This window comes from Seriola lalandi, unplaced genomic scaffold (genome assembly GCF_002814215.2).
Source record: "Seriola lalandi dorsalis isolate HSWRI2012SDOR001 ecotype SW California unplaced genomic scaffold, Sedor1 jcf7180002054735, whole genome shotgun sequence".
NCBI classification, from domain to species: Eukaryota; Metazoa; Chordata; class Actinopteri; order Carangiformes; family Carangidae; genus Seriola; species Seriola lalandi.
Window position 1 is genome coordinate 1,000,926 of NW_019525288.1, and position 21,072 is coordinate 1,021,997.

Consider the following 21,072-nt stretch of genomic DNA (forward strand, 5'->3'; position numbering starts at 1 on the left):
CCCTCTCTCCTTTTATTACTTGAAGCTTCTAGTGAGAGTCATCGCTGGCAGTGGCCCCTCTGCAGGCTGTGCTTCTGATTTACTGATTGATTTCAACATTAACGACCAGCCCCTCCCCCTAACTCCCCCAAACAAACACACACAAGTGAGCACACACACTCTTGCACCCATTGTCGGGCTTCTCCTGTGGCTTGAAAGATAAAGCAGTTACAAGCTGAGCCTGGAAGCTGAGGTCTTGATAACACATGAATGCAGCAGAGGAGGCAAAGTACACATGCGTGCATGAAAAGTGTGCAAACTTTTTTTTTTTATTTTAATTGGCATTTTCACTCACTCTTCATTAAATAGATTTAAAGATTTAAAGTTGAAGATGACAGTGCAGTGGATAATAATTTCTCCTTAAAGTGACTATTATTGATATTTCTATAATAATGTTTCAAATGACATTAATGTAAAAAGAGTGTAACAATGTAAAAGGAGTTGGCCGTAGTGATAAACCCACAGAGAATTATTACCCCAATCTGATCTGCGGCTGACTTCGACATTTTAAAGTTTTATAGAGAGTTTCAGCACCAAACAGCAGACAGTCACAGTTAGCGACTAGCTGGTGAACACAGTGGAGCATTTGGCAGCAAGGGAGCCAGATATAAGGCGATATCAGAGCTAAAAAGACTCAATTTCACCAGGTGGCAAGAATAACAACCCCAAATGAATTATAATGCTCCTCTACAACAAAAAAGTCACTGTTGATCAACTCAAAAGGCGATTATTCTGTATGTCAATGTTGTGCTCACAACTTGTATCCAATGCCCCGAAGTGGCCAAAGATAGCCATGAGGCTAGCTAAGTGAATATCAGTTTAGTGTAGGTTGATGACGGATTAAGAGAAATAAAACACACATATCAGCACAGTGTGACGTGAATTTGGAGAGAAAATTCATAATCAAAGGATTTAGAACTGATCAGTTTGAAATTCAGTATTATATGATGAAACTGACAGTAAAGAAGTTATGGGTTTAAAGAACAGGTTTTTCTTGGAAAAGCAAGCCTACAACCTTTCATCTTCTTAAATTCAAGTGTGTAATGAAACGTTTAATTTCTGTCCATTGGTTTTAAGTAGAAAATAGCAACCACATGCTAACAGATCAGGAACCTTCTGCTTGCTGAAACATTGCACATGCATAGACACATGCCAAATTAGATAAAAAAAGAAACATTTCGCATAGTGATAGTTCATAATATCATATCATAGAGGCCCTTTTTTACAGGAATGTATCTGAGCATGACCACCTCACCTACAGGCATTTAGAAAATATTTCAGCTCTTTTCAAAACTATCAGCACACACAACAATCAGATTACCAGGTGAGTGAGAAACAACAAAATTAAGTTTGCTTAGTGAGCTCAACTGCTGTAGCTGATTTACTAATTTTGTAAGTAATGACACAACTACCCTGTGCACCATTAAAAAAAAACAACTATGATTTACACTAGTCATTCATCACAGGTACTGCTGGTTATGTATGATTTTTCTTGGAAGCTGCTGACACTGGTATGGTTTAATTGTATTGATATTTTAATTAGTTAGAAAAACAATAGCTCATTTAGTGAGCATAAATGAGCATGTAAAACCAACACACATCAGATAATTCACATTTCATCATTTCAATTGGTCCAGCAACAATTCTGATGTTAGATTACTGCAATTATTTAATTATAAAGTTAATTCTAATGTAACTATGAATCAGTTGTGGTGGCATTTGTTTTGTATTTTGAACTTAATACAGTAAAACAAACTGCTTTTACTTTTCCGTCTTTAAATCTAATTATTTTCTCTTTAATTTTTCAAACTTTTTGCAGTGCCTTCTCTGAAGCGTACCATTACCATGTGAACACTTAATTAAAAAAAGGAAAAAAGCAAGAAAGGGTGTGGGGCTGCACCATAAATTGTTGTGAGACAAAAAGGTCTCCTTGGCCTGTTTGTTTCTCTGTTATCTCATGTCAGTAACCGTCCTTATAAGAGTGAGGGTGTTAGGTTACAAGGAAACACTCAAGCTCTGATAGTACGAAGCAGATACAGAGCAATAACTGAAGCCATCCTGGTGCGTTTAAATGGTCAGCACTGAATGTTAAGATGTTGACACAGCTGTATACAAATTGTCCGAACACACACTAAGATACTAGTGACCGTGAACTCATGCCCTGTCTGTACTGTTAAGTCTCATTGTTGGTAGGAGAAGATAGAGATGGAGTAGATGTTCAATAGTATAAAAGTTAACTAAATTATGTTTTGGAGTTCAAAGGGTCTTAAAACCAGTATAAATCAGAACTATGCTTTAATACCCCTAAAAAACTGCTATAGAAGTGGTGTTCTCCAGTATGCAGTCTCAAAAGAATGAAACTCATCTTCTCAAAATAAATGTCTCAGGCAATTTCAGAGATAAAATAACCAATAGCACACAGTTAAAGTAATGTGAATGTTTAATTTGTTTTAAAGGAAATCCTACTCCCTCAGTGTTTTCTTTATTTAAGTAGTGGACATAGACAGACCTGGTAGAAAGGGAAAAACCTGGCAGGTTTAAAACCAATACAGCATAGGTAACAGTTCCAGAGGCATATTATGTGAACAACTATTCTACCTCTGATGACATTATGCACAGTATTTATCTGAGATTAAGCTCTTTTTTTTTTCTTCCAGTAGTTAGTGGGCTGCGTCTCTAACTTCACAAAAAGGAAACTGTCTGGTTTGGACTAATAAACCTGGCACTGCTACATGATAATCTTCAGAGCCAGTGGGTGGATGGATGGACACGTGATAATCTTTAAGAGGCAGTGGACAAAATCTTCATTTAGGAAATGGCCAGAGTACTTCTTGGCAACCTGCTCTATCCCTCTCAGACAAACAGAGACGGAGGGTGTGTATGTGTGTGAGAATGTGAGACAGATAGCTGTATGGGGAGAGCTGGGGGTGTGTGTGCGTGTGTGTGTGTGTGTGTCAGGGGGTGGGGGTTGGATAGAGTCTTACAAGGAAAAGATCTGCTGAGGGCAAATTTCCATTCAGCCAGTCTGGGAAGAAAACAACAAATGAGAATCTTCACTCTGCCCAACAGTTACATCACAATGACCCTCACATCATCATTCTCTGACAGGGTTCTGTGCTGCATGTTGGATCTTACTCACCACTACGAAGACCAGTGTCCTCTATATACACTAGGCATCTCAGAGAGAGTTACTAAGAAACAACATACTGGTTGATAATTAACATTACTAGTTTTTTGTTAACATCCTACAACTAACTACGTCAAATGCAAGGGTCAGCATTTAGGAATTGGTCACCGAACAGAGTATGCAAAATAAACTTGGAACTACATGATGACCTGGGAATGGTAAAACATGGAAGAGTGCCCTCTAGTGTTGGATTAAATAATGTCATCCACTCCCAACAAAAGTCATCATAATCCTGCCAGGGGGCAAGTCACATTAAGGGCCTCTGAAGAAGCTCACATGCTTGTCAGCTAACATTTATTCTGGCTAAATAACTGTGTAATCCTTGTTTCAACTTTTAAACTAGTCAACAAATCACGGTCGCTTAACTCTGTGTGTTTACAAGAGTGTATCTGAACAGTGGTGAAACTGTGCCAGCCCAGCAGTTGGCAGACACTAGGGACATCGACATTTTTGCACACTGTAAAAGATGCGTGCTGAGTATGTGTTCACTTCACCTTAATATAAAAGTAAACAAATTCAGGTAAAATGTTGAATGTTTTTATAGCAGTGCATGGGAGTTAAAACACAACATTTGTTCATTTTAACCAAAAATCTCCCACCTTGTTCCAAACACAATACAATAAAGAGACAGCTGTGATTAAAGTAGACAAAGTGGTGCTACATTGTAATATACCATCCATAAATGTGGGGTTTCACAAATGGAAATATTACACATGAATCTTTTGAATCTGCTAGTTTCATTTCCAGCTTTGTTTAATGATGTCTGCTGAACACCAAAAAAAATGTTTAAAGAAATCCTCTGTGGGTGCTACCTGACTTATTCCCCTTCAGGAACTTCTGAGAAGACAGCAAGGCTTTATGATCAACAGAGCACTTAGTCTAAAGAGTCCTGACTTACGATCTCCATGACAAATATTTTCTAAGTGCACACATTTATGAAGTGATAAAAGTGCTTTCTTGTTCCTCCCCTCTTTCAAATCATCATGTGCAGTTTCCAGAAAGCCAGTTGGTTCAGTAAATGCATCTTTCATTTTTGCCCTATTTTGTCTGATATTTCTGTAAGAAAACCCAGGATTAGTAACCAAATTCACAAATGAAAGGTGGCAGAGGTCTGTGACATTGCGTTGTAAATGAAAGTGTTGCTAAAGGGCACAAACTGGTGGCTGATGATCTTGATGGCCTCTTGAGCAGCTGATCCTAAACAAACATATTGACAAATTTATTAGACAGCTTTGATTTATTACCTCTGTTTGAGTGAGATATGCCGCACATATGAATCAAGGATCAATTGATTTCGGAAGAGGCCTATAACTTTACCTCCCAAAAATGCTGCAACTGTGTGTGGCTCTGCCGCACCATACCGACAGCTGCAGGATATATAAAGGGTGTATGGGAAAAAATTAATCATCATTTGGCACAGTCTTTAACAATCATTCTAAACAGTGAATTCAGCAGTGACAATGACTTACAACTCATGGATATAGTCGTCTTTGATGTTGATATTGAGGCTGTACTCCTGCAGTAGGCTGTTTACACAGAGCTTCAGTTTGCTGATGTCTTCCTCAACCTGGTAGTTGTAAACTCCTGGTAAGAGAAGACATGGTATCAGGAGGAATGATCTACCTCTTGATACACCTGCCAGCCCATTTTAACATCACGGCGCTCTCCCCAGAGCTCTAGGGATGATGACTTTATTATATTGATACTGACAAAGCAGCTCTACCAATATAATCTAAAGACCCAAAAAGTGATATAAATGTTAAATGTAAAGGAGCTATAAAATGTCTGCAGCTGTAATGGTCATTTACTGCAGGCTGCACAAGCATTTTAAAGTTGTAGCATGTACTACTTTCTTTTACTTGTATGCGTACACATAAATGTGGATTTAAATTTCAAGACGCTACTATTTTCTTTCCCTATAGATGGCCCAGGTTGATATGGTCTGTCAATGACTGACCAGTTCTGCCTTGTACAAAAATCAGCAACAAATTTTACCAAACACAAAAAAACATCTGATTTTAGAAAATTGTGACGGTTCAAGTCAGCTCCATGGAAGTGTTTCACATCTTCAGTTTGTTAAAGAAAAAACCTGTATGAACCTTGGCCGTACCTGGGTAGCGGGAGTGCTGCTGATAGAAGCGATCAACGGCGCGAAGCATGAGGTAGAAGACCATCTCGCTATCTGGACTGTCCATGCATGAGGCTGAGAAGACACAGCTTTTGCTAATCAGTGAATATACTTAATGCTTAGCAGAATAGAAAATGGTACTAGAGTAAGCTCAAACTCAACAACACCAGACAGTCAGAAAGGAAATTTATTTTCAACTTACTGATTTCATCTTTATTTACTGAATCAACACCATATTCTTCAGCCAGAGATCTGCAGCGCACTACCCTCAGAAAGGATGCATTCTTACCTAGACACCAACATAAATGCCCACAGTTAGGAATAAACCTATTGCAGGTGCTGCAAAAGCCTACAATGTAACAGATTGAGTTGTCTCGAGTCCAGAGGGATCACACAGTGAGAGCATTACAAGAGAAATACAAAATTGAGATTAAAAAAGGCAGTACTGGTGCATGATGGCAACACATTACAGATGTGGTGCTTTCAAGTGCTGCAAAATTAGTAACAATATTAAATTGATGTACATATGGCGTAAGGCAGTTTCAATTCAGACATTATACCAACGTTTGTAAATACATGCATGTCAAAACAGATCCCCAAGTAGGTATGTTTACATGGATATTACACTAATTACAGTGTTTAATTAAAGGCTGCATTATTTCAAGCAGAGACATTATAACCAATTTCCTTGTGTTACATAACTTATTTTATAATGTAATATAATAAATCTGTGACACAATTAAACCACAACTCCTCATCTCAATATTAAATAATAACTCAAAAAAATATGTTTGGATTTGTGGATGCAAATATGCCCACTGAACATAAAACTGTGAGAGTTAGGGTTGTTAGTTAAAGAGTAGGTTACTTACAGAGCAGTTTGATGTCCTTTTCCGAGATGCTCTCTGGTGGCTTGTCGAAAGGAAAATTGAAAGTAATTTCAGAGGAAATCCCTTTCAATGTAATGCATTTATCGAGTATGTCAGGGCAAAATCTATTAATGCTTTTATAATTAAATCCTAACATGGCTGCATGCAAGAGTCATTCAAAAGTCACAAAGAGGACACAAAGGAAAAATCTGATTTCCTGCTGAAATAATACCAGATTTTTGTTGTAGGTTTGCTCACTTAAATCACAAAGTGGCTTCTCAAGTTGGTTGAACTTGCCTGGATACCGTTGTAAGCTCAACGAATATATTCCCAATGCATGGATAGCGTTTAGTCACTTTCTTGTAAGTGCTTTTTTGTGGGGCGTGTCACATACTTTCTCTTGACCACTATTTGTTGGATAGATTTGCCTATATCAGGCTTTTAAGCAGCTAACTGTTAGCCTTTGATCATCACAAAAAGAGCAATATTGTGACATTGGTTTTAGAGCGCATATTGTGATACATCAAATCTAATGTTGCAAAATCACAGCTAATTCATGAGACTTAGCTGACATTTATTTTTAACACATAAGGAATTAATTGATTGAGCACTAAATTCAAACTTTTTTCTGACTAACCTCCACAGTAATTCAGTGAGGACATGGGATTACAGCATACCTTTCCAACAGACTGCATTAGACATTCCACATGCTTAGAAACAGCTGATGCGTCCTGCATGGCCTTTTCCCTGTAACTGAAATAAAAGAAAAACAAATGAATAGCAACACACCCACAAAGCCAAATTATTAAATCATGCACTGTTAGAAAAAGAAATACAGAACTGGACACAATGTTTCACTACAAAGAACTTTTGCCCTCTACAAATTTATCTGTACAGCAAGCACTCACATAGTCCACACTTACACATTTTGAAGGTTGATAAACTTCTGAGAGTCTGCGATCATATCTGGGATGGTTCCCCGTACAGGTAGGCTTCCACTGCCTTCATTGTGAACAAACTCCTTGACGGCTCTGAGCATCACCCAGAAGGCCGCAGACTGATAAACACATATGAACAGAATACACACCACAGTTTAAAAAGGCAATAATCCCAATAACTACTTATTTGAAAACTATGTTACAACTGTGCCGATTTTTTAATAGAATTGTCTTTGGAAAAAAGTCAAAACCTGTGATGTGATGTTGTTACACTGCTCACTATTGAAGAGGTCTTCAACAGTATTAGGAATCTGCAGAAAACAAGAGACATTACATGAGGACTCTCACTAGACTTAACTCTTGACTATAACACCATAGAAAACAGACTGATTGGAGGTTTAAATGTGAGATATGTTGACACAAGATAACTCTTAAAAAACCAAGAGCATTTTAGATCTGGCACCTTGGTTGGATTTAAAGCAGTGTTGACATTCTTAATAGCTTCCTCAAAATTTTCTTCATCCTCTGGGACACCATTCTCATTCTTCAGGATCCCTGAAGGAACACAAAATAAAAATAAATCACAGATAAGTTTCAGTTACACAGCCAAGTCACTGAATTTATAAGCAACCGCATTAAGAAGTCAACAGATACCTTCCCGAATAAACTGTCTGAAAGCCTCTTTCTCCTTGTAATTTTTTGGTGGCTGACCGTTATGCTACAAAGACAAGAGCAAAAACATTTTAATGTATAGCAACACTAACAAAAACACTCAAGAATGAATATCAGTGATGGAGTCTTTGTCAAAGAGATACACCACAGAAAATGTACTGTACCTCACTAAGCCATTTCTCCAGGTATTTGGCAAGAATGATAACCCATGGTGTGTGACTGTGATCCTAGAGGTTAAATAAAATAGGAACAATATCAGTTGTGTAAAGCTGGCAAGGTTTATAATGACTAATGTGCAAACACACATGTGCTGACTCCAATCTACACACCTTCTTCTCCATGCTATCAAGGTCATAGGACTGAATGTGGTTCTTAAATTCGCCAAAAGGCTGGTCTAACCTCAGGTCCTCCAAAGCATTGTCTGGATGAGATTCAATCACTGAAGAGAGGTGTTAAAAGGTCAATATATATTAAACAATTATACCTACAAACTATGAGCCACAGTGAAATAGATATGTACCAAAAAGGGTGGATACAAGCAGATGAGATGTCGATAATCTCATGTAAATGAGAGGGTAATTTATGGCATTTTATAATTAGTGCTAAATTAGCAGTTTCAATGGTACATGCTTCACTGTAAACTGAAACCATTACACATGTAAAATGGAATTCTAGACAAACACTGGGCACTAACCTGTGTGCTCCCGCAGCACTAGTCTCATGTAGCCGATAAGGCCATAGGTTTTACAGACTAGGAAAGGTACCGTAGCACTCCACAGAACTGAGCCGAGCCTCAAACATGTGCTGTTGAATTTAAAAGATAATTTGACAAGTTTATTGGACAGAAAAGAAAAAAATAGATCATCAGGCCAATTCAAAACCAGTTTCTGCAAAAGACAAAGTAAACATTTTCTAAAAAATTAAAACGGTAGAAATCTTATCTCAATCATCTATTACACTGACTGAACAGCAACATGTTAAGTAAACTTTGGCTGGGTCAGAAACACAAAATTCATACATAATTTCATACAAACTCTTGTTACAATAAAGGCTGAGAGTAAAGATGAACTATATCTCATACCTTTCTGGCAAATGGACACCGATGACGATGGTAAACCTGTGGAAAAACTCTGGATCATTGTCCAGGAGTTTATCTGGACTCTATAAGAGTAATAGCAAATACAAGAGTGATAATACTGTTCATTACATTTACATATTTACACAGCATATGTTGTATCCATAGACCTATTTTTATATAATGAAAACTTATACTTATAGTATTTTTGATCTCTGTTATTGTTGTAATGTATAGGCACTAGGTCTTGCGTCTGTTTTACCTTGTAAAGCATTTTTCACCATTTTAATGTGTTTTAGTGTGATGTAAATATTGTCATTGGTATGATAATATAAACTATTTGTGTGATTTCATTTCCCACTGAAACATAATACCCATTGTGAAGACATCTGTGGCACCTTGCCAAGCCCTAGACAATACCAACCTCTTCGACAAAGTTTCCAGAGACATCACTGTTAAGTTCTTGTAGTAGCTCAGTGGCCGCCTGTGCTCTGTTCTGCAACATAAAAATTAAGGTCAGGGCTCATACAAATATGCAGATGCATTGCACTTTTTTTGTACTAAGAAGAATATTAAAAATAACTATGAACAACCATGAAGAAAAGATGCAACAATACGATGGGAAAAATAGGAAATGCTGTGTGTGTGTGTGCACTTGTGACAGAAAAATAGATATGATCATAAAACATACATTTCTTAATTTCAGCATAGCATACCTTTCCAATACTGTTTTTGTTAAGGAAAAAGCTGCAAGACAAGATCAAGAGGTCCATGAATACAGAAGTAAAACTAACACATACAACTTAAGCTTAGCTCAACTTTCAAAGAAACACTGGTGTCTTACTTGTTTCCAACATCTTCCCCAGAAACTGTGTGTCCATCAACTATGGTGAATGCTCCAATACCTGACAAGGAGATCGATTAATTCAGTCAGTGTGATGCTTTCATCAGCACCTGCAGCATTATCACCAACACAGAGAGCCACATCTGTGTACCTGGAAGTACCAGGTTCTTCAGTATCTCTGTTCCAGTTGCTGTGGCGTTGATGAGACAAACATGTGCATTCTCCAGTGTTTCCTGACCATGGTCACCCCACAGTCTGAAAGCACACAACATAACAAGTGTGTTGCCATCTAGTGATAACATTCATCCTCAACTGCTGCAAAAACAGTGAGCCCCTGACTTAGCTACTGGTATGATAGCTTCAATGCCATTCATTTCCTTATTGTTACACTCGTTTAACCATCAAATGCAGTTAATATGGTTGCTATTAGACAAGCTGACAGTTTTGATGGGCTAGCAACACCAAACAGAAAAACAGAGCATTCGTTAACCATCGCATTAACCTTTAAGTTTAAGTGTTAGCTGTTATAGCTACAACGCACACAGCAAGCTAACGCTAGCTAACATTAGCATTTATGCTTCGCCAATGTTTCTGCTGTGACCGCTCACATAAAATACTTATAACATTTAGTTAAAGGAACAAAAAAGTTATTTTACAAGTGCACGGCGTTGTTTAAACGTACCTGAGCTGCCTGTCGTATTTCTGTTCTTTGGAGGTTTTGGTGGCTGCCATGGTTTCCTTCCAAAGAGTGATGTCTATGGACGCATTTTAACTCTCTCAGAGGGTAGATTCGACACAAAAATGCCGTCACAAAACGTCAGACTCGCACTTTCGACACAAATTCTCACCGCGATACTGATACCGATACATGTATGATGGATAATTGAATTGTCAAGACGTGTATGATTAATATTATTTTATATATGAAATAAGAGGAGTGCAGTCCTCTTTGTGCATATACATCAAAATATACGCATATAAAATACATAGTGCATCAAAATTCACAAGTTACCGACCAGTAAAATCAGCTTCATCGAAACCAACTACAACATTAAATAATAACACAATGAAACGGGCAATTCAAATGAGTACTTCTCCTTTTGGTATTTTATTTAGTCTTTGATGTTTATATTTTTGTACTTTTACCTGACCTTTTTACATGACTTTTGTTGTTGTATTTGTACATTTCAGTATTGAAAATTTAAAACAGTATTAGGGCTGATCATGTTTCAGATATGCACAGTATGTCTGTTTATGGGTACATTACACATGCATTTGTAGCCTGTAATTAAGTTCTCATTAAGAGAGACTGATAGTCTTCATAAAACACTGATCCTATGTTTAAATTTTCCCAAACACAATGCAATTGCAATTGCTGAGGCGTGTTATTTTTATTATTACAATTTTGTATTTCGTGTTAGTATTTTTTTTCTCTTCCGGGCCATCTGTTTATGAATTGTTTTTATTTATTTTTTATGCTACATTCTGTCGTCTCTTGAAAATTTCTATCTAAATGGTTCACCTGAATAAGGTATATAAACAGTCATTATCACTTTAGAATAGCAAAAGACATTCGGTATATTTCTAATTTATATAATCGTATTGTAATCATATCTAATCATTAAATCCAAAAAGGGCCGACCCTAATGCGGTGACACTGGACAAGATTAGTTTTAAAACCCTCGACAGGTGGACTGTGTGTGTGTATATGTGTGTGTGTGTGTGTGTGTGTGTGCGCGCGCGCGCGCGTGTGCGTGTGTGTGTGCGTGCGTGGGCGTGGAGAGGCGTGTCAAGAAAGGGATAATTGCCCTCCCCTTTGGCCACTACATAAACTTCATCAATTGCTGCACTCACTGATGTTCGTGTCCGTCCCCCCACGTGCGCACCGGAGTGAAGGAGTCAGACAACGACAGCTCGGTTAGACTTGGATCCACAAACAGGGACAATGACAGGGAATCACTGGGGATATGGAAAAGAGGACGGTAAGATCCTACAGCATCCCCAGCTCCAGGAGGAGTCTGTAGCCTACTGCTTTCGCATCCATACAGTGGAGGCAATTAACCCTCAATATACACAATAAATGTTTGCTGTGATTTTGTTTTGCTTGGGGCACTGCGTGTTTTATCCAGAAGAGGAACGTAATGGGTGTTAAAATGGCTGTTAATGCGAGATTAGTCCCGTGCTTAAAGGGATGACTGCTGTAACCTCAACCTGACTTTCCACTAGATTTGTCCTGGTCCCTTGAGTGAAAAACATTTCATTGCATCAGGGCCACGGCCAAATACACGCTCAGTGAGCACTTCATTAGGAAACCCTGTACACCTGCTTATTCATGCAAATAGACTATCTAATCATACAATCATGTGGCAGCAGTACAATGCATGAAATCACTTCATTTTCACATCAAACATCCGAATGGGGAAAAATGTGATCATAGTGATTTTTGACCATGGCATTCAGAATGGTACAAAAGACATCCAGTGAGCAGCAGTTCTGCAGAGGAAACTTTGTTGATGAGAGAGGTCAGAGGAGACTGGCCAGACTGGTTCTCTCAATGCTGTCAGCCAAGAAGTGAAATCTGAGGCTACTGTGGGCACAGGCCAAAACTGGACAGTTGAAGACTGGAAATACATAGCCTGATCTGATGGACCTGGATTTCTGCTGAGATTTCTGGCTTCAACAACATGAATCCATGGAGACAACCTGCTTTGTTTCAAATGCAGGCTGCTGCTGGTGGTGTATTGGTGCGGGGAATGTTTTCTTGGCACACTTTGGGCAACGATGCATCATTCTCTGCCCTTTATGGCCACAATTTACCATCTATCTTTCAGCATGAGAGTGTCATGAATGTGCAGCTGACAAATCTGCAGATATAATGTGATGCAATCATGTCAACTTGGATCAGATTCTCAAGGTAACGTTTCCAACATCTTTTGGAATCTATGCACTTAAGAACTGAGGTTGTTTTGACAGCAAAGGGTGGCCCTGCCCAGTGTTAGTATGGTGTTCCTAATAAGGTGCTTTGTGAGATTGTCTTCAAGACAAGTTGCTCTATTTACTATGTAGCATCATTTAGTGTGATCACTAAACAAGACAGTCTTGAGTCATTTTTCATTGATTTCTTTTTGATTCTTGATGTTTCAATTTTATGCTGATGGTCCCACTTAAAGTTGTTCCTTGGGGAAACAGACCTTTAATCAGTTAGTGGTTCGCAGTAGTTACAACCAAATTAGCTGTGTTAAATTAAAAACTAAAACTTTATTCTAGTATGATGCTTTAGCAAGAATTTAATATTTTTCTTTCAACGTGACCCAGTGAAATCTCTTATTTGTTTAAGCGATGAAGCTGGAGACATAAGTGCGGTACTGGATATATTAAAGTCTGGTCTGTTTATTGCTTACTGTCTCATATGTCCAGGTCCTTCTGTATGGCACAAAAACTACCCTGTTGCTCAGGGGAACCGGCAGTCTCCCATTGACATCATACCTCATCAGGCTTCACATGACCCTGGTCTTGGCCCGATCGTCCTAAACTACGATCAGTGTACCTCCATCAACATTGCCAATAATGGACACTCCGTAGTTGTGGAGTTTGAGGACTCGGATGACCGTTCAGGTAAGAAAAAGGTGGTCTTGACTTATTTACTTGTTACTTCATTTTCTAGAAGTTGACTGTTTTTTATTATATTTTGTAAAGAAAGGAAATATCATAGTTTCAAACAAACCAACCAACCAGTTCAGATATGGTGTGGTTTTAGATCTGCACAATCCATGCGGGTCACAGTTAGGTCTAGATGTGGAGTGTGTGGAGATGTGGAGAGTAATGTCTTGGCAGGGAATATGGGCATTGATTATGACATGATCTATGGTTGTATTAAAAGATTGACTTTCATGAAATTATTGACAGAGGTCATAGTTTATGGATATCCCTAGCTCTGATATCTGCCGTCAGCCACACGCAGTGGAAGTCTGTGCTGAAAGTTTACTTTCAAGAAACATAGACTTGAAAGTTGGGATTACCTTAATTTTCCAAAAGTGCAAACCATGTGCATAACTGCCCGTAATCAAAGGTTGACAGTAAGCCTCTGATTATGCTGCAGGAAAGTTTATCCAGCAGTTAACTGTATGAGCATCTGTCTGCTGGACAAGAGATATAATAAACTTAGCTGTTCTCAGTGGTTATTATGACCCTGTTTGCTTTTATCACTGGGTGGATCCATGTTAACCACCCCATCATTAACATGAATGATAAGCTCAGAAATGTTGGGCTGTTTTGGCTCAGTTTCCACAGAGTAAGAAAGCAGCTATCTGTTAAAATCATTAATGACAGAGGAGACCTGTAGGAAAACTAATGCACTTCCTCAGCATTTTTCCATAGTTCAAATGACATGCACAAATCCTCTAAACCTGCTGTTGTCAGTTTGCTGCTTATGGCTGGGTCATGTTATACACACACAAGCATATATTCACAAGCATATATTCTCAAATGACTGTGTTCTGTGTCACCGTTGTTTTGGTAAGAAAATAAGGATGGGCTAATGTAAAGAAAAGTTCATTTAAGGCCGGTGTACACTATTCAACTGATGGCTGCATGTGGTGATTGTATATCAGTAATATGGCTTTGAATGTTAGAATAATAAGCATAACAGGACCAGTCATAATTGTAATTAACATTTCTTTCCTCAGGCAGTCATTAATGTCAGCATTACCATGGTCAGGATTTACACCATTATTATCGCTCTTAAATTCCTGATTCAGCACATCCGTTATTTATAAGTGGATATCTACTAATCACCTCAGTGACAGTAAATAGTCTGGCATGTCTAAATATAGCCACTAAGATCCCATTGTTCTTGTGGTTGTGCTACATTTATATTGTAAGATGAATGAGATAACTGCTTTGCTTTTTGTGCCATTCCTGCCTGGTTAATCTGACCTGGACTGGTGTGGCCTGTTTTGTCAGAAAGATGTCAGCAGCATCACAATGAATAACAATCAGATTAGCCTAGAAGTCCCTGCACAGCAGTGAAGCTCACAGGCTCAGAAACCAGTCTGCACTCTCCTAATAATGGACTGAATTTCATCAAGACATACATTAAAGTTTCTCTGAATACTTGTACGCCAATGGACCTGAATAGAAAGTTAAATAAAACCTAAAGTAGCTTAAGCATAGTTTTATATGGTAGAGGATTGGCTATTTGCATCTCAACCTACAGCCTGTTCATCATAGGTCTAATGATTTATTGGTGAAGCAGTCAGTCTGTCTGTTCATGCTCATGTCTCAGCTTTGAGTGAGAAATTTGATTTAAAGGTGTGCTGGGTGTTAACAGGTTGACTCATCCTGTGGTGTGAGTGTGTGTTCTGCAGTGGTACCAAGCTGTTTGGATGGTGCTACACACAGGAGTCCTGTGTAATACAGTTTGTCCAGCACAACATCGTGTGTATGTGTGTGTGTGTGTGTGTGTGTACCATTTTAAAAAAAAAAATTTCTCCTCATCTTCGACAGTAATCCAGGGAGGCCCTCTTGACAACCCCTACAAACTGAAACAGTTTCACTTCCACTGGGGCGGAAAGGGCTGCCATGGCTCGGAGCACACTGTTGCAGGGAATAGCTACGCATCTGAGGTGAATGTTTTGGGATTTAATACTTCAGTGTGTGATTGTCTGATAAACAAAATGCAGACTAACCCACTTTTTGAGATGTGTAGTAAGGTAAAAGTTACAACGATGAATGTCCCAATAAAATGATAAAATAAAATTCAAATAGATATTTGAGATTTTTTTTTTTTTATTTCCGTTTCCCTCTTTCTTCCTGTTTCTGCCCTTTAGCTTCACTTAGTACACTGGAACGCTGTCAAGTACAAGACGTTTGGGGAGGCGGCAACAGCTCCCGATGGCCTCGCTGTCCTCGGCATCTTTTTAGAGGTAAGATTTTTCTCTTAAGCGCAGTTCTGTGCTCTGTCGATGTGCCCTCTTTCCTCTCCGTTTGGTATCAGCCTAACAGCTGTTTTTAAGTCATGCCAACTTGGAACAGAAGCAGACATAAAATGTTGTGATATTTTGTAGATTATACCAAGTGTATATACAAAAATATTTGGTGTAGAGTCTCTCCAAAAGTCACAGATCAAATATCAAAAACAATCTGTCTGTCATGAAAGACAGGTGACGACCACAGATGGCTCCACATGATCACAGACGCTCTGTACATGGTGAAATTTAAGGTCGGTACTGGTGTTGATTGATACTGGATTTTATCACATGTACTTTTTTATTTTTTATGACCTGCCCTTAGCATTATTGCAGTAATATAAAAGCTATTGTGTATGTTCTTTCCATTACAGGGCAGCGTCACAGATTTCAAAGGTTTCAACCCCAAGTGCCTCCTACCCAGCAGCCTACACTACTGGACCTACCTGGGATCTCTGACCACGCCCCCCCTACATGAGAGTGTCACCTGGATTGTCCTGAAGGAGCCAATCATTGTATCTGAAAAACAGGTACACTTTGTAAACATGTTCCTTTGACCACAATTTATGCCAGATTTCCAGCATGTGCAGCACTGAACATACTGTTGGAAACCTTAGTACATCTACGAAAGCTCTGCGACATACAAAATAACATAAAATATAATGATGTCAAAGTGATGTCTAAAAAATGAGAAGGCCAAAAAATGCATTTCTTGCATATTTTTTGATTGCTTCCATTAATCAACACACAAAAACTCATATCTGTAATAGTTATATACTGTTTTAGATCATGCAGCACAGCCATTCATACACAGCATTAACCCCGATCCAGCTATCTGGCCTGCAAGCCAGTAGTGGGGAAACCTCTCTGGCACAAGATTTATATTTGCCTTGACTAAGACTAGATCTACCACCAAGGCTTAAAAATAGACAATTACAGCACCAGTAGTCTGCAAGCCAAACATCTCTCATTCAATATGAATGAGAGATGTTTAGTCATTATTCAAATAGATATTAATATCTAAAATAACAGTGATAAACAAAACTTGCATTATGTTTTCTTGATTGCTGACTGCATGTGTATGTTCAGCTCTAGAGTACTGCTGATTAGTTTCACACATCTGCTGAAGCCAGTAATCTGCACCCATATTTTTCATCTCGAATGTGTTCTTTTCTCAGACTGTGAAGTTTTCAAATTTAAAGGAGGGCTGTCTGAAATAACTTTTTAGGCTTAAATGACGGCATCGCATCCAGTCAGAAATGTCATGTTTTATTTGTAAGTGAGTGGAGGTTAAGGCACGGATGCTGCAGTTGATCAGTCAGTTGTGAAATCCATGCTTCCTGGCCTGTGTAATGTTAATGGCTATGCTCCACTACGCTCCGGGGATCCACTGCCTCCTTTGTTGTCAAACCACGGTTCAGCATCACTGGATCAGTATGCCAATGTTTTAGTAGATGTAGGGGTGGATGGTGGTGGGGTTTACCTCTGTGCTGTTGCATTTCCAGAAATGTTTGGCTCAACTATGATGCTATATTTAGATGCCACTAAAAGGAGCAGCACATCATTCATGGGGAATGCCCTGTTAAGGTTTACTTGGTTTTTATCCACCCCTCTTTGCACTGAACTTAATCAGGAAGTTTAGGTCTGATAACCCCAGGTTGTTGACAAGTTAAGCTGACTAACTGGATGTGTGCAGCACATGCCTTCCAGGTCTCCCTGTGAGCCGGCCCTCCGGCGACTGCTGCCAGCCTTTGGATTATACCCTCTCACTTTGTTGATCTTTTCTAGTCTAGTTCTCCATATTTAACTCCTGGACTGTACATGAGAAACCAGGAGTTCTAATGATGGCGGCACCTTGGGTGTAGTCATGAACGATCTGTCTATAGCTTATCTGGGGAGTGGGGGGGGGGGTAAGCTAGGCAACTGGCCCCACAGCCTGTGACTCAAGGCCTCAAGCCTTTGATCCCCTCCAGCTGATTATCCTGATGGATGGATGACTGCATGGGTACAGGGCTTTAATTGAGAAATGCTTGCATGGAGACCCAACAGGGAAAAGCCCTTATGTAACAGGATATTTTGTTTTTCATAACCCCATATAATAAGAAAGCTTAAAGGGAAATGCAGAAAATAGGGTGCAGTGCGTAGATAGTTCGAGTTAAGTGGTAATAATAATTTTTTTAAATTTTTTTTCTTGTCAGCAAATACCATTAAAAGAACATGAAATAAAAAATGAATTGTTCCTACTAACAAGTATTGTCTGAATAGCCAGCCTGATATAGCTTATTCCTCTGTGCCCTAAAGCTCCAAAACTATTAAAAACACATCAGTGAGTTACATCACTGCACGGAAAGACATGTTTCCTCATAACAAAGAAAATGGGCATTGAAGTTTGTTCTGAGACGATCCTACATGCACCATCCTGCTGCCATAAATACTCACTAGAGACAAAAACAAAACTGCTGCTGAAAATAGTCCCCAACAAATGCATTAAATATTCCTGTTTGCCAAAACTACAAATCCCAGTTGTTGTTGTTGCTGCTTATTATTATTTTATTTTTTTTCCTAATTACTGAACCTTTGTTTGTTTTTTTTTAAATGAAAGCATAAATTTGATTATTTGTTGAAATGGGATCAGGGCAGGGAAGTCAGAAATGGATCACTGTATTGTTGGTTTTGTTTTTTTTGTTTTTTTTCATGTGATTTGTTGACAATAAGTTCACCCGTGTGTAAAGGTTGTGCACAGACCCTGTTATAACAAAACAAACTATCAAAATCAATTTGTGTGCAAAATATTAAAGGAAAATTCTGTCTTTTTGTCTATCTCAATGCAGCTGGGCAAGTTTAGGATGCTTCTGTTCACTGGAGAGGAAGAGGATCAGAGGATACGCATGGAAAACAACTTCAGGCCTCCCCAGCCTCTCAAAGGCAGGAAAGTGCGTTCCTCCAATTAAACGTGACCTCAGGGGATCTGAAATCATAGATGACAAAAAGCTCTTTTAGACAACAGTGAATGCATTAATCTGAGTGTAATGTTTACCTCATGGTAGCTTGTCCTGAGGAGGATTTCAGATTTACTTTGTACAGAGGGGAAAAAAGTTCAGGGAGTAATTCTCATCACTGCCGGCACATTGAGATGCATGTTTCCCTCTGCTGGTCAGAAGCTTCACTGGCAGAGGGAGGAATTGGATTCTGAATGATTTTTAGGGAAAAATAAAATGGATATTATAAAGCAATATAATATTAATGCCAATAGGTTTATTATTTGACTAAAAGTACTATGTGGCATTATCTTATTATTATGAGCTATACTTAAATGAAAATTCAAATGTTGGATGTGTACTTGTACTTTCATAAGCTGTTCAAGGACAACAAGTGTTGCCGTGGCAACAAGGTGCTACATCAACTAGCAGCAAATTCTTGTATGGTGCTATTATATGTATGTAACTGGAAAATCTGTATACCAGTCAGTTGCTGTTTGCAGACTGGTATCGCACCACTCTGCCGTCTGCAGATGCACAGCCTCGGCCTCCATACTGATCCCAACTGATCCCTCGTTGATCCAGTCTATTGCTGGTGGATACCCAGTCCTTCTGGCCACAGAGCCCTTCCAGTCCAGCAAATGCAACTGGAGGTGGGATTGGATTAGTGCTGCATTTGCTTTAACTGGTCTGTTTGGCCATGACAGAGGGCATGAAAGGCTCAGGTCCTTTGGAGCTCAAGAGACTGAGAGGTTCACCCCCAGCGGACTGATTTATTATTTTTAGCATGCTCTCCAGATTAAACCAAAAATCTATATTCACAACTATTTCTCTTACAGGATTTATTAAACTCCAGGAGCCCTAACAAGAGTCCAATTAACTAATTTAGAATTTTTTTCCCTCAATCAGTCTTCATTCGTACTACCTAAAGTGTCACATTTCCTGGTCCAGTGCTTCTGCTATAGGCAGGAGGTAATGCACACTGTTGTTAACAGCTCTCCTCTGAAGCTACGCATGTAAGAAAACTATAAGCACAGTCCAGTATGTAAAACCCTGCAAGAGACCCTGGTGACTCACTTGGGTGAGTTATGGCAGCTTTGTGCAATGCTGGTACTTATTTAGATGGACTTGGATGTTACTAATGCAGAGGTATATGGCAGGGATAAACTTATGTTGTTCTCAGACAACAAAACACACACATGAATAAAAGGCACCTCAGTTGTGGTTAGTTTATGTCGGTGATGTGAAAGAACATTTAAAAAATGTCATTTTTGGGTGGTTTGAATATGTTTTGTAATGCATTCAAAATCATTTGAAGTGGTCCGATCAGATTTGTAGATTAACATTTATACAGAAATAAATCTTTTTGTCCTTGATCATTTGGGATTCTAGCTTTTATTCATGCTGTCAACATAACACTTTACATTTATGGTCTTGTATTTTTGTGTGTTGTTTAAAAGCCAGATATATGCCAAATGAGCACGAGCAGGCACTTACATTCCTGATACACAGGCAGCTGTTTCTCTTCATACTAAAAAGCATTGATCGCCTTCTTTAAGTTGCTATAACTGAACTTTGTACCTGGTATCAACAGTATGTTTTTAAAGGAGGTGTCATTCAAGCAAATGTTTAAACTCACTCTCACTGATCAGAGCTGGGTCCAGGGTAATTAGTAGCCAGGTTGTAGCCTGGGAGGCTGAGGGACAGAGAGAACGAACATGGACTGATCACAGTCAATTATTTACCAACTGTGTTCATTGAACAAGTTTTATTTGGCCCTTAAATTAGGCATGGTAGAGTGTTCATAGTTAATACTATCAATAAACTAATATTGTAATAAATTGCCCTGGGTGTGGCTGAAATGTAGAAGGAGGCCAGTACACCTCTTTACTCCTGTACGTGTTTCTGAATGGGGCGAACGAATGAAGAATTTTCTTACCGATAAAAAAAGTATCAATATCATATCAATGAATGGATTTTATCCAATGCCTCCCTGTTCATCCAGAGATACACAAACAAAAACAGCCTTATGAGAAAAGAATCACAGTAATATATAGTTGGTGACAGCAAATATATGGGGGACAACTTTGTTTTTAAATTGAATCCTGAATTAATGAGTTGACACAAGAACTAAGAACAAAGAAGTATTTGTTCTGAGTGTGAGTTTTGACTGTGAGTTGTTCTGCATTTTTAAAGCTGTACCCCCCAAAAAAGAAGCATTAAAACAAATTTTAGAAAATCATTCAATTCTTTTGACTTCAACATGTGGCTGTTCATGTTGGCAATCACATGGCAAGATGGAGGGCTATTTGCAGACTGAAATCCTAGATTGTGTATTCTTGTTCTTGTGGTAGGCCTATATTTCTAATAAAATGA

General features: G+C 38.7%; 2 protein-coding genes across 2 annotated transcripts; one reads left to right on the forward strand and one right to left on the reverse strand.

The window, feature by feature from the left end:
* Positions 1-3,749: 3,749 nt before the first annotated feature.
* Positions 3,750-10,531, reverse strand: nae1 (nedd8 activating enzyme E1 subunit 1). Its single transcript, XM_023424396.2, has 20 exons — positions 10,435-10,531; positions 9,904-10,007; positions 9,753-9,813; positions 9,625-9,655; positions 9,333-9,404; positions 8,915-8,994; positions 8,528-8,637; positions 8,163-8,272; positions 7,998-8,060; positions 7,816-7,879; positions 7,625-7,716; positions 7,413-7,472; positions 7,147-7,280; positions 6,901-6,976; positions 6,227-6,266; positions 5,557-5,643; positions 5,337-5,429; positions 4,696-4,810; positions 4,544-4,593; positions 3,750-4,423 (listed from the first exon to the last, which is right to left on the reverse strand). The coding sequence occupies exons 1-20, from the start codon at positions 10,482-10,484 to the stop codon at positions 4,314-4,316; spliced, it is 1,602 nt and encodes a 533-aa protein (XP_023280164.1). The 5' UTR covers positions 10,485-10,531; the 3' UTR covers positions 3,750-4,313.
* A 1,090-nt stretch (positions 10,532-11,621) lies between these two features.
* On the forward strand, positions 11,622-20,072 carry ca7 (carbonic anhydrase VII). Its single transcript, XM_023424296.2, has 7 exons — positions 11,622-11,734; positions 13,170-13,367; positions 15,258-15,376; positions 15,581-15,676; positions 15,910-15,972; positions 16,093-16,248; positions 18,550-20,072. The coding sequence occupies exons 1-7, from the start codon at positions 11,698-11,700 to the stop codon at positions 18,667-18,669; spliced, it is 789 nt and encodes a 262-aa protein (XP_023280064.1). The 5' UTR covers positions 11,622-11,697; the 3' UTR covers positions 18,670-20,072.
* The last annotated feature ends 1,000 nt before the right edge of the window (positions 20,073-21,072 follow it).

What these genes read in the sequence shown, in the direction of transcription:
- nae1 (XM_023424396.2), bottom strand. Translation starts at nt 10,484, where the DNA reads ATGGCAGCCACCAAAACCTCCAAAGAACAGAAATACGACAGGCAGCTC. An exon ending in TGGAGAAATGGCTTAGTGAG is followed by an intron (nt 7,880 to 7,997) that starts GTACAGTACATT and finishes TTGTCTTTGTAG; the next exon opens with CATAACGGTCAGCCACCAAA. An exon ending in TAATGCAGTCTGTTGGAAAG is followed by an intron (nt 6,267 to 6,900) that starts GTATGCTGTAAT and finishes CCTTTCGACAAG; the next exon opens with CCACCAGAGAGCATCTCGGA.
- ca7 (XM_023424296.2), top strand. Translation starts at nt 11,698, where the DNA reads ATGACAGGGAATCACTGGGGATATGGAAAAGAGGACG. An exon ending in GGAATAGCTACGCATCTGAG is followed by an intron (nt 15,377 to 15,580) that starts GTGAATGTTTTG and finishes TCTGCCCTTTAG; the next exon opens with CTTCACTTAGTACACTGGAA. An exon ending in TGTACATGGTGAAATTTAAG is followed by an intron (nt 15,973 to 16,092) that starts GTCGGTACTGGT and finishes TTTCCATTACAG; the next exon opens with GGCAGCGTCACAGATTTCAA.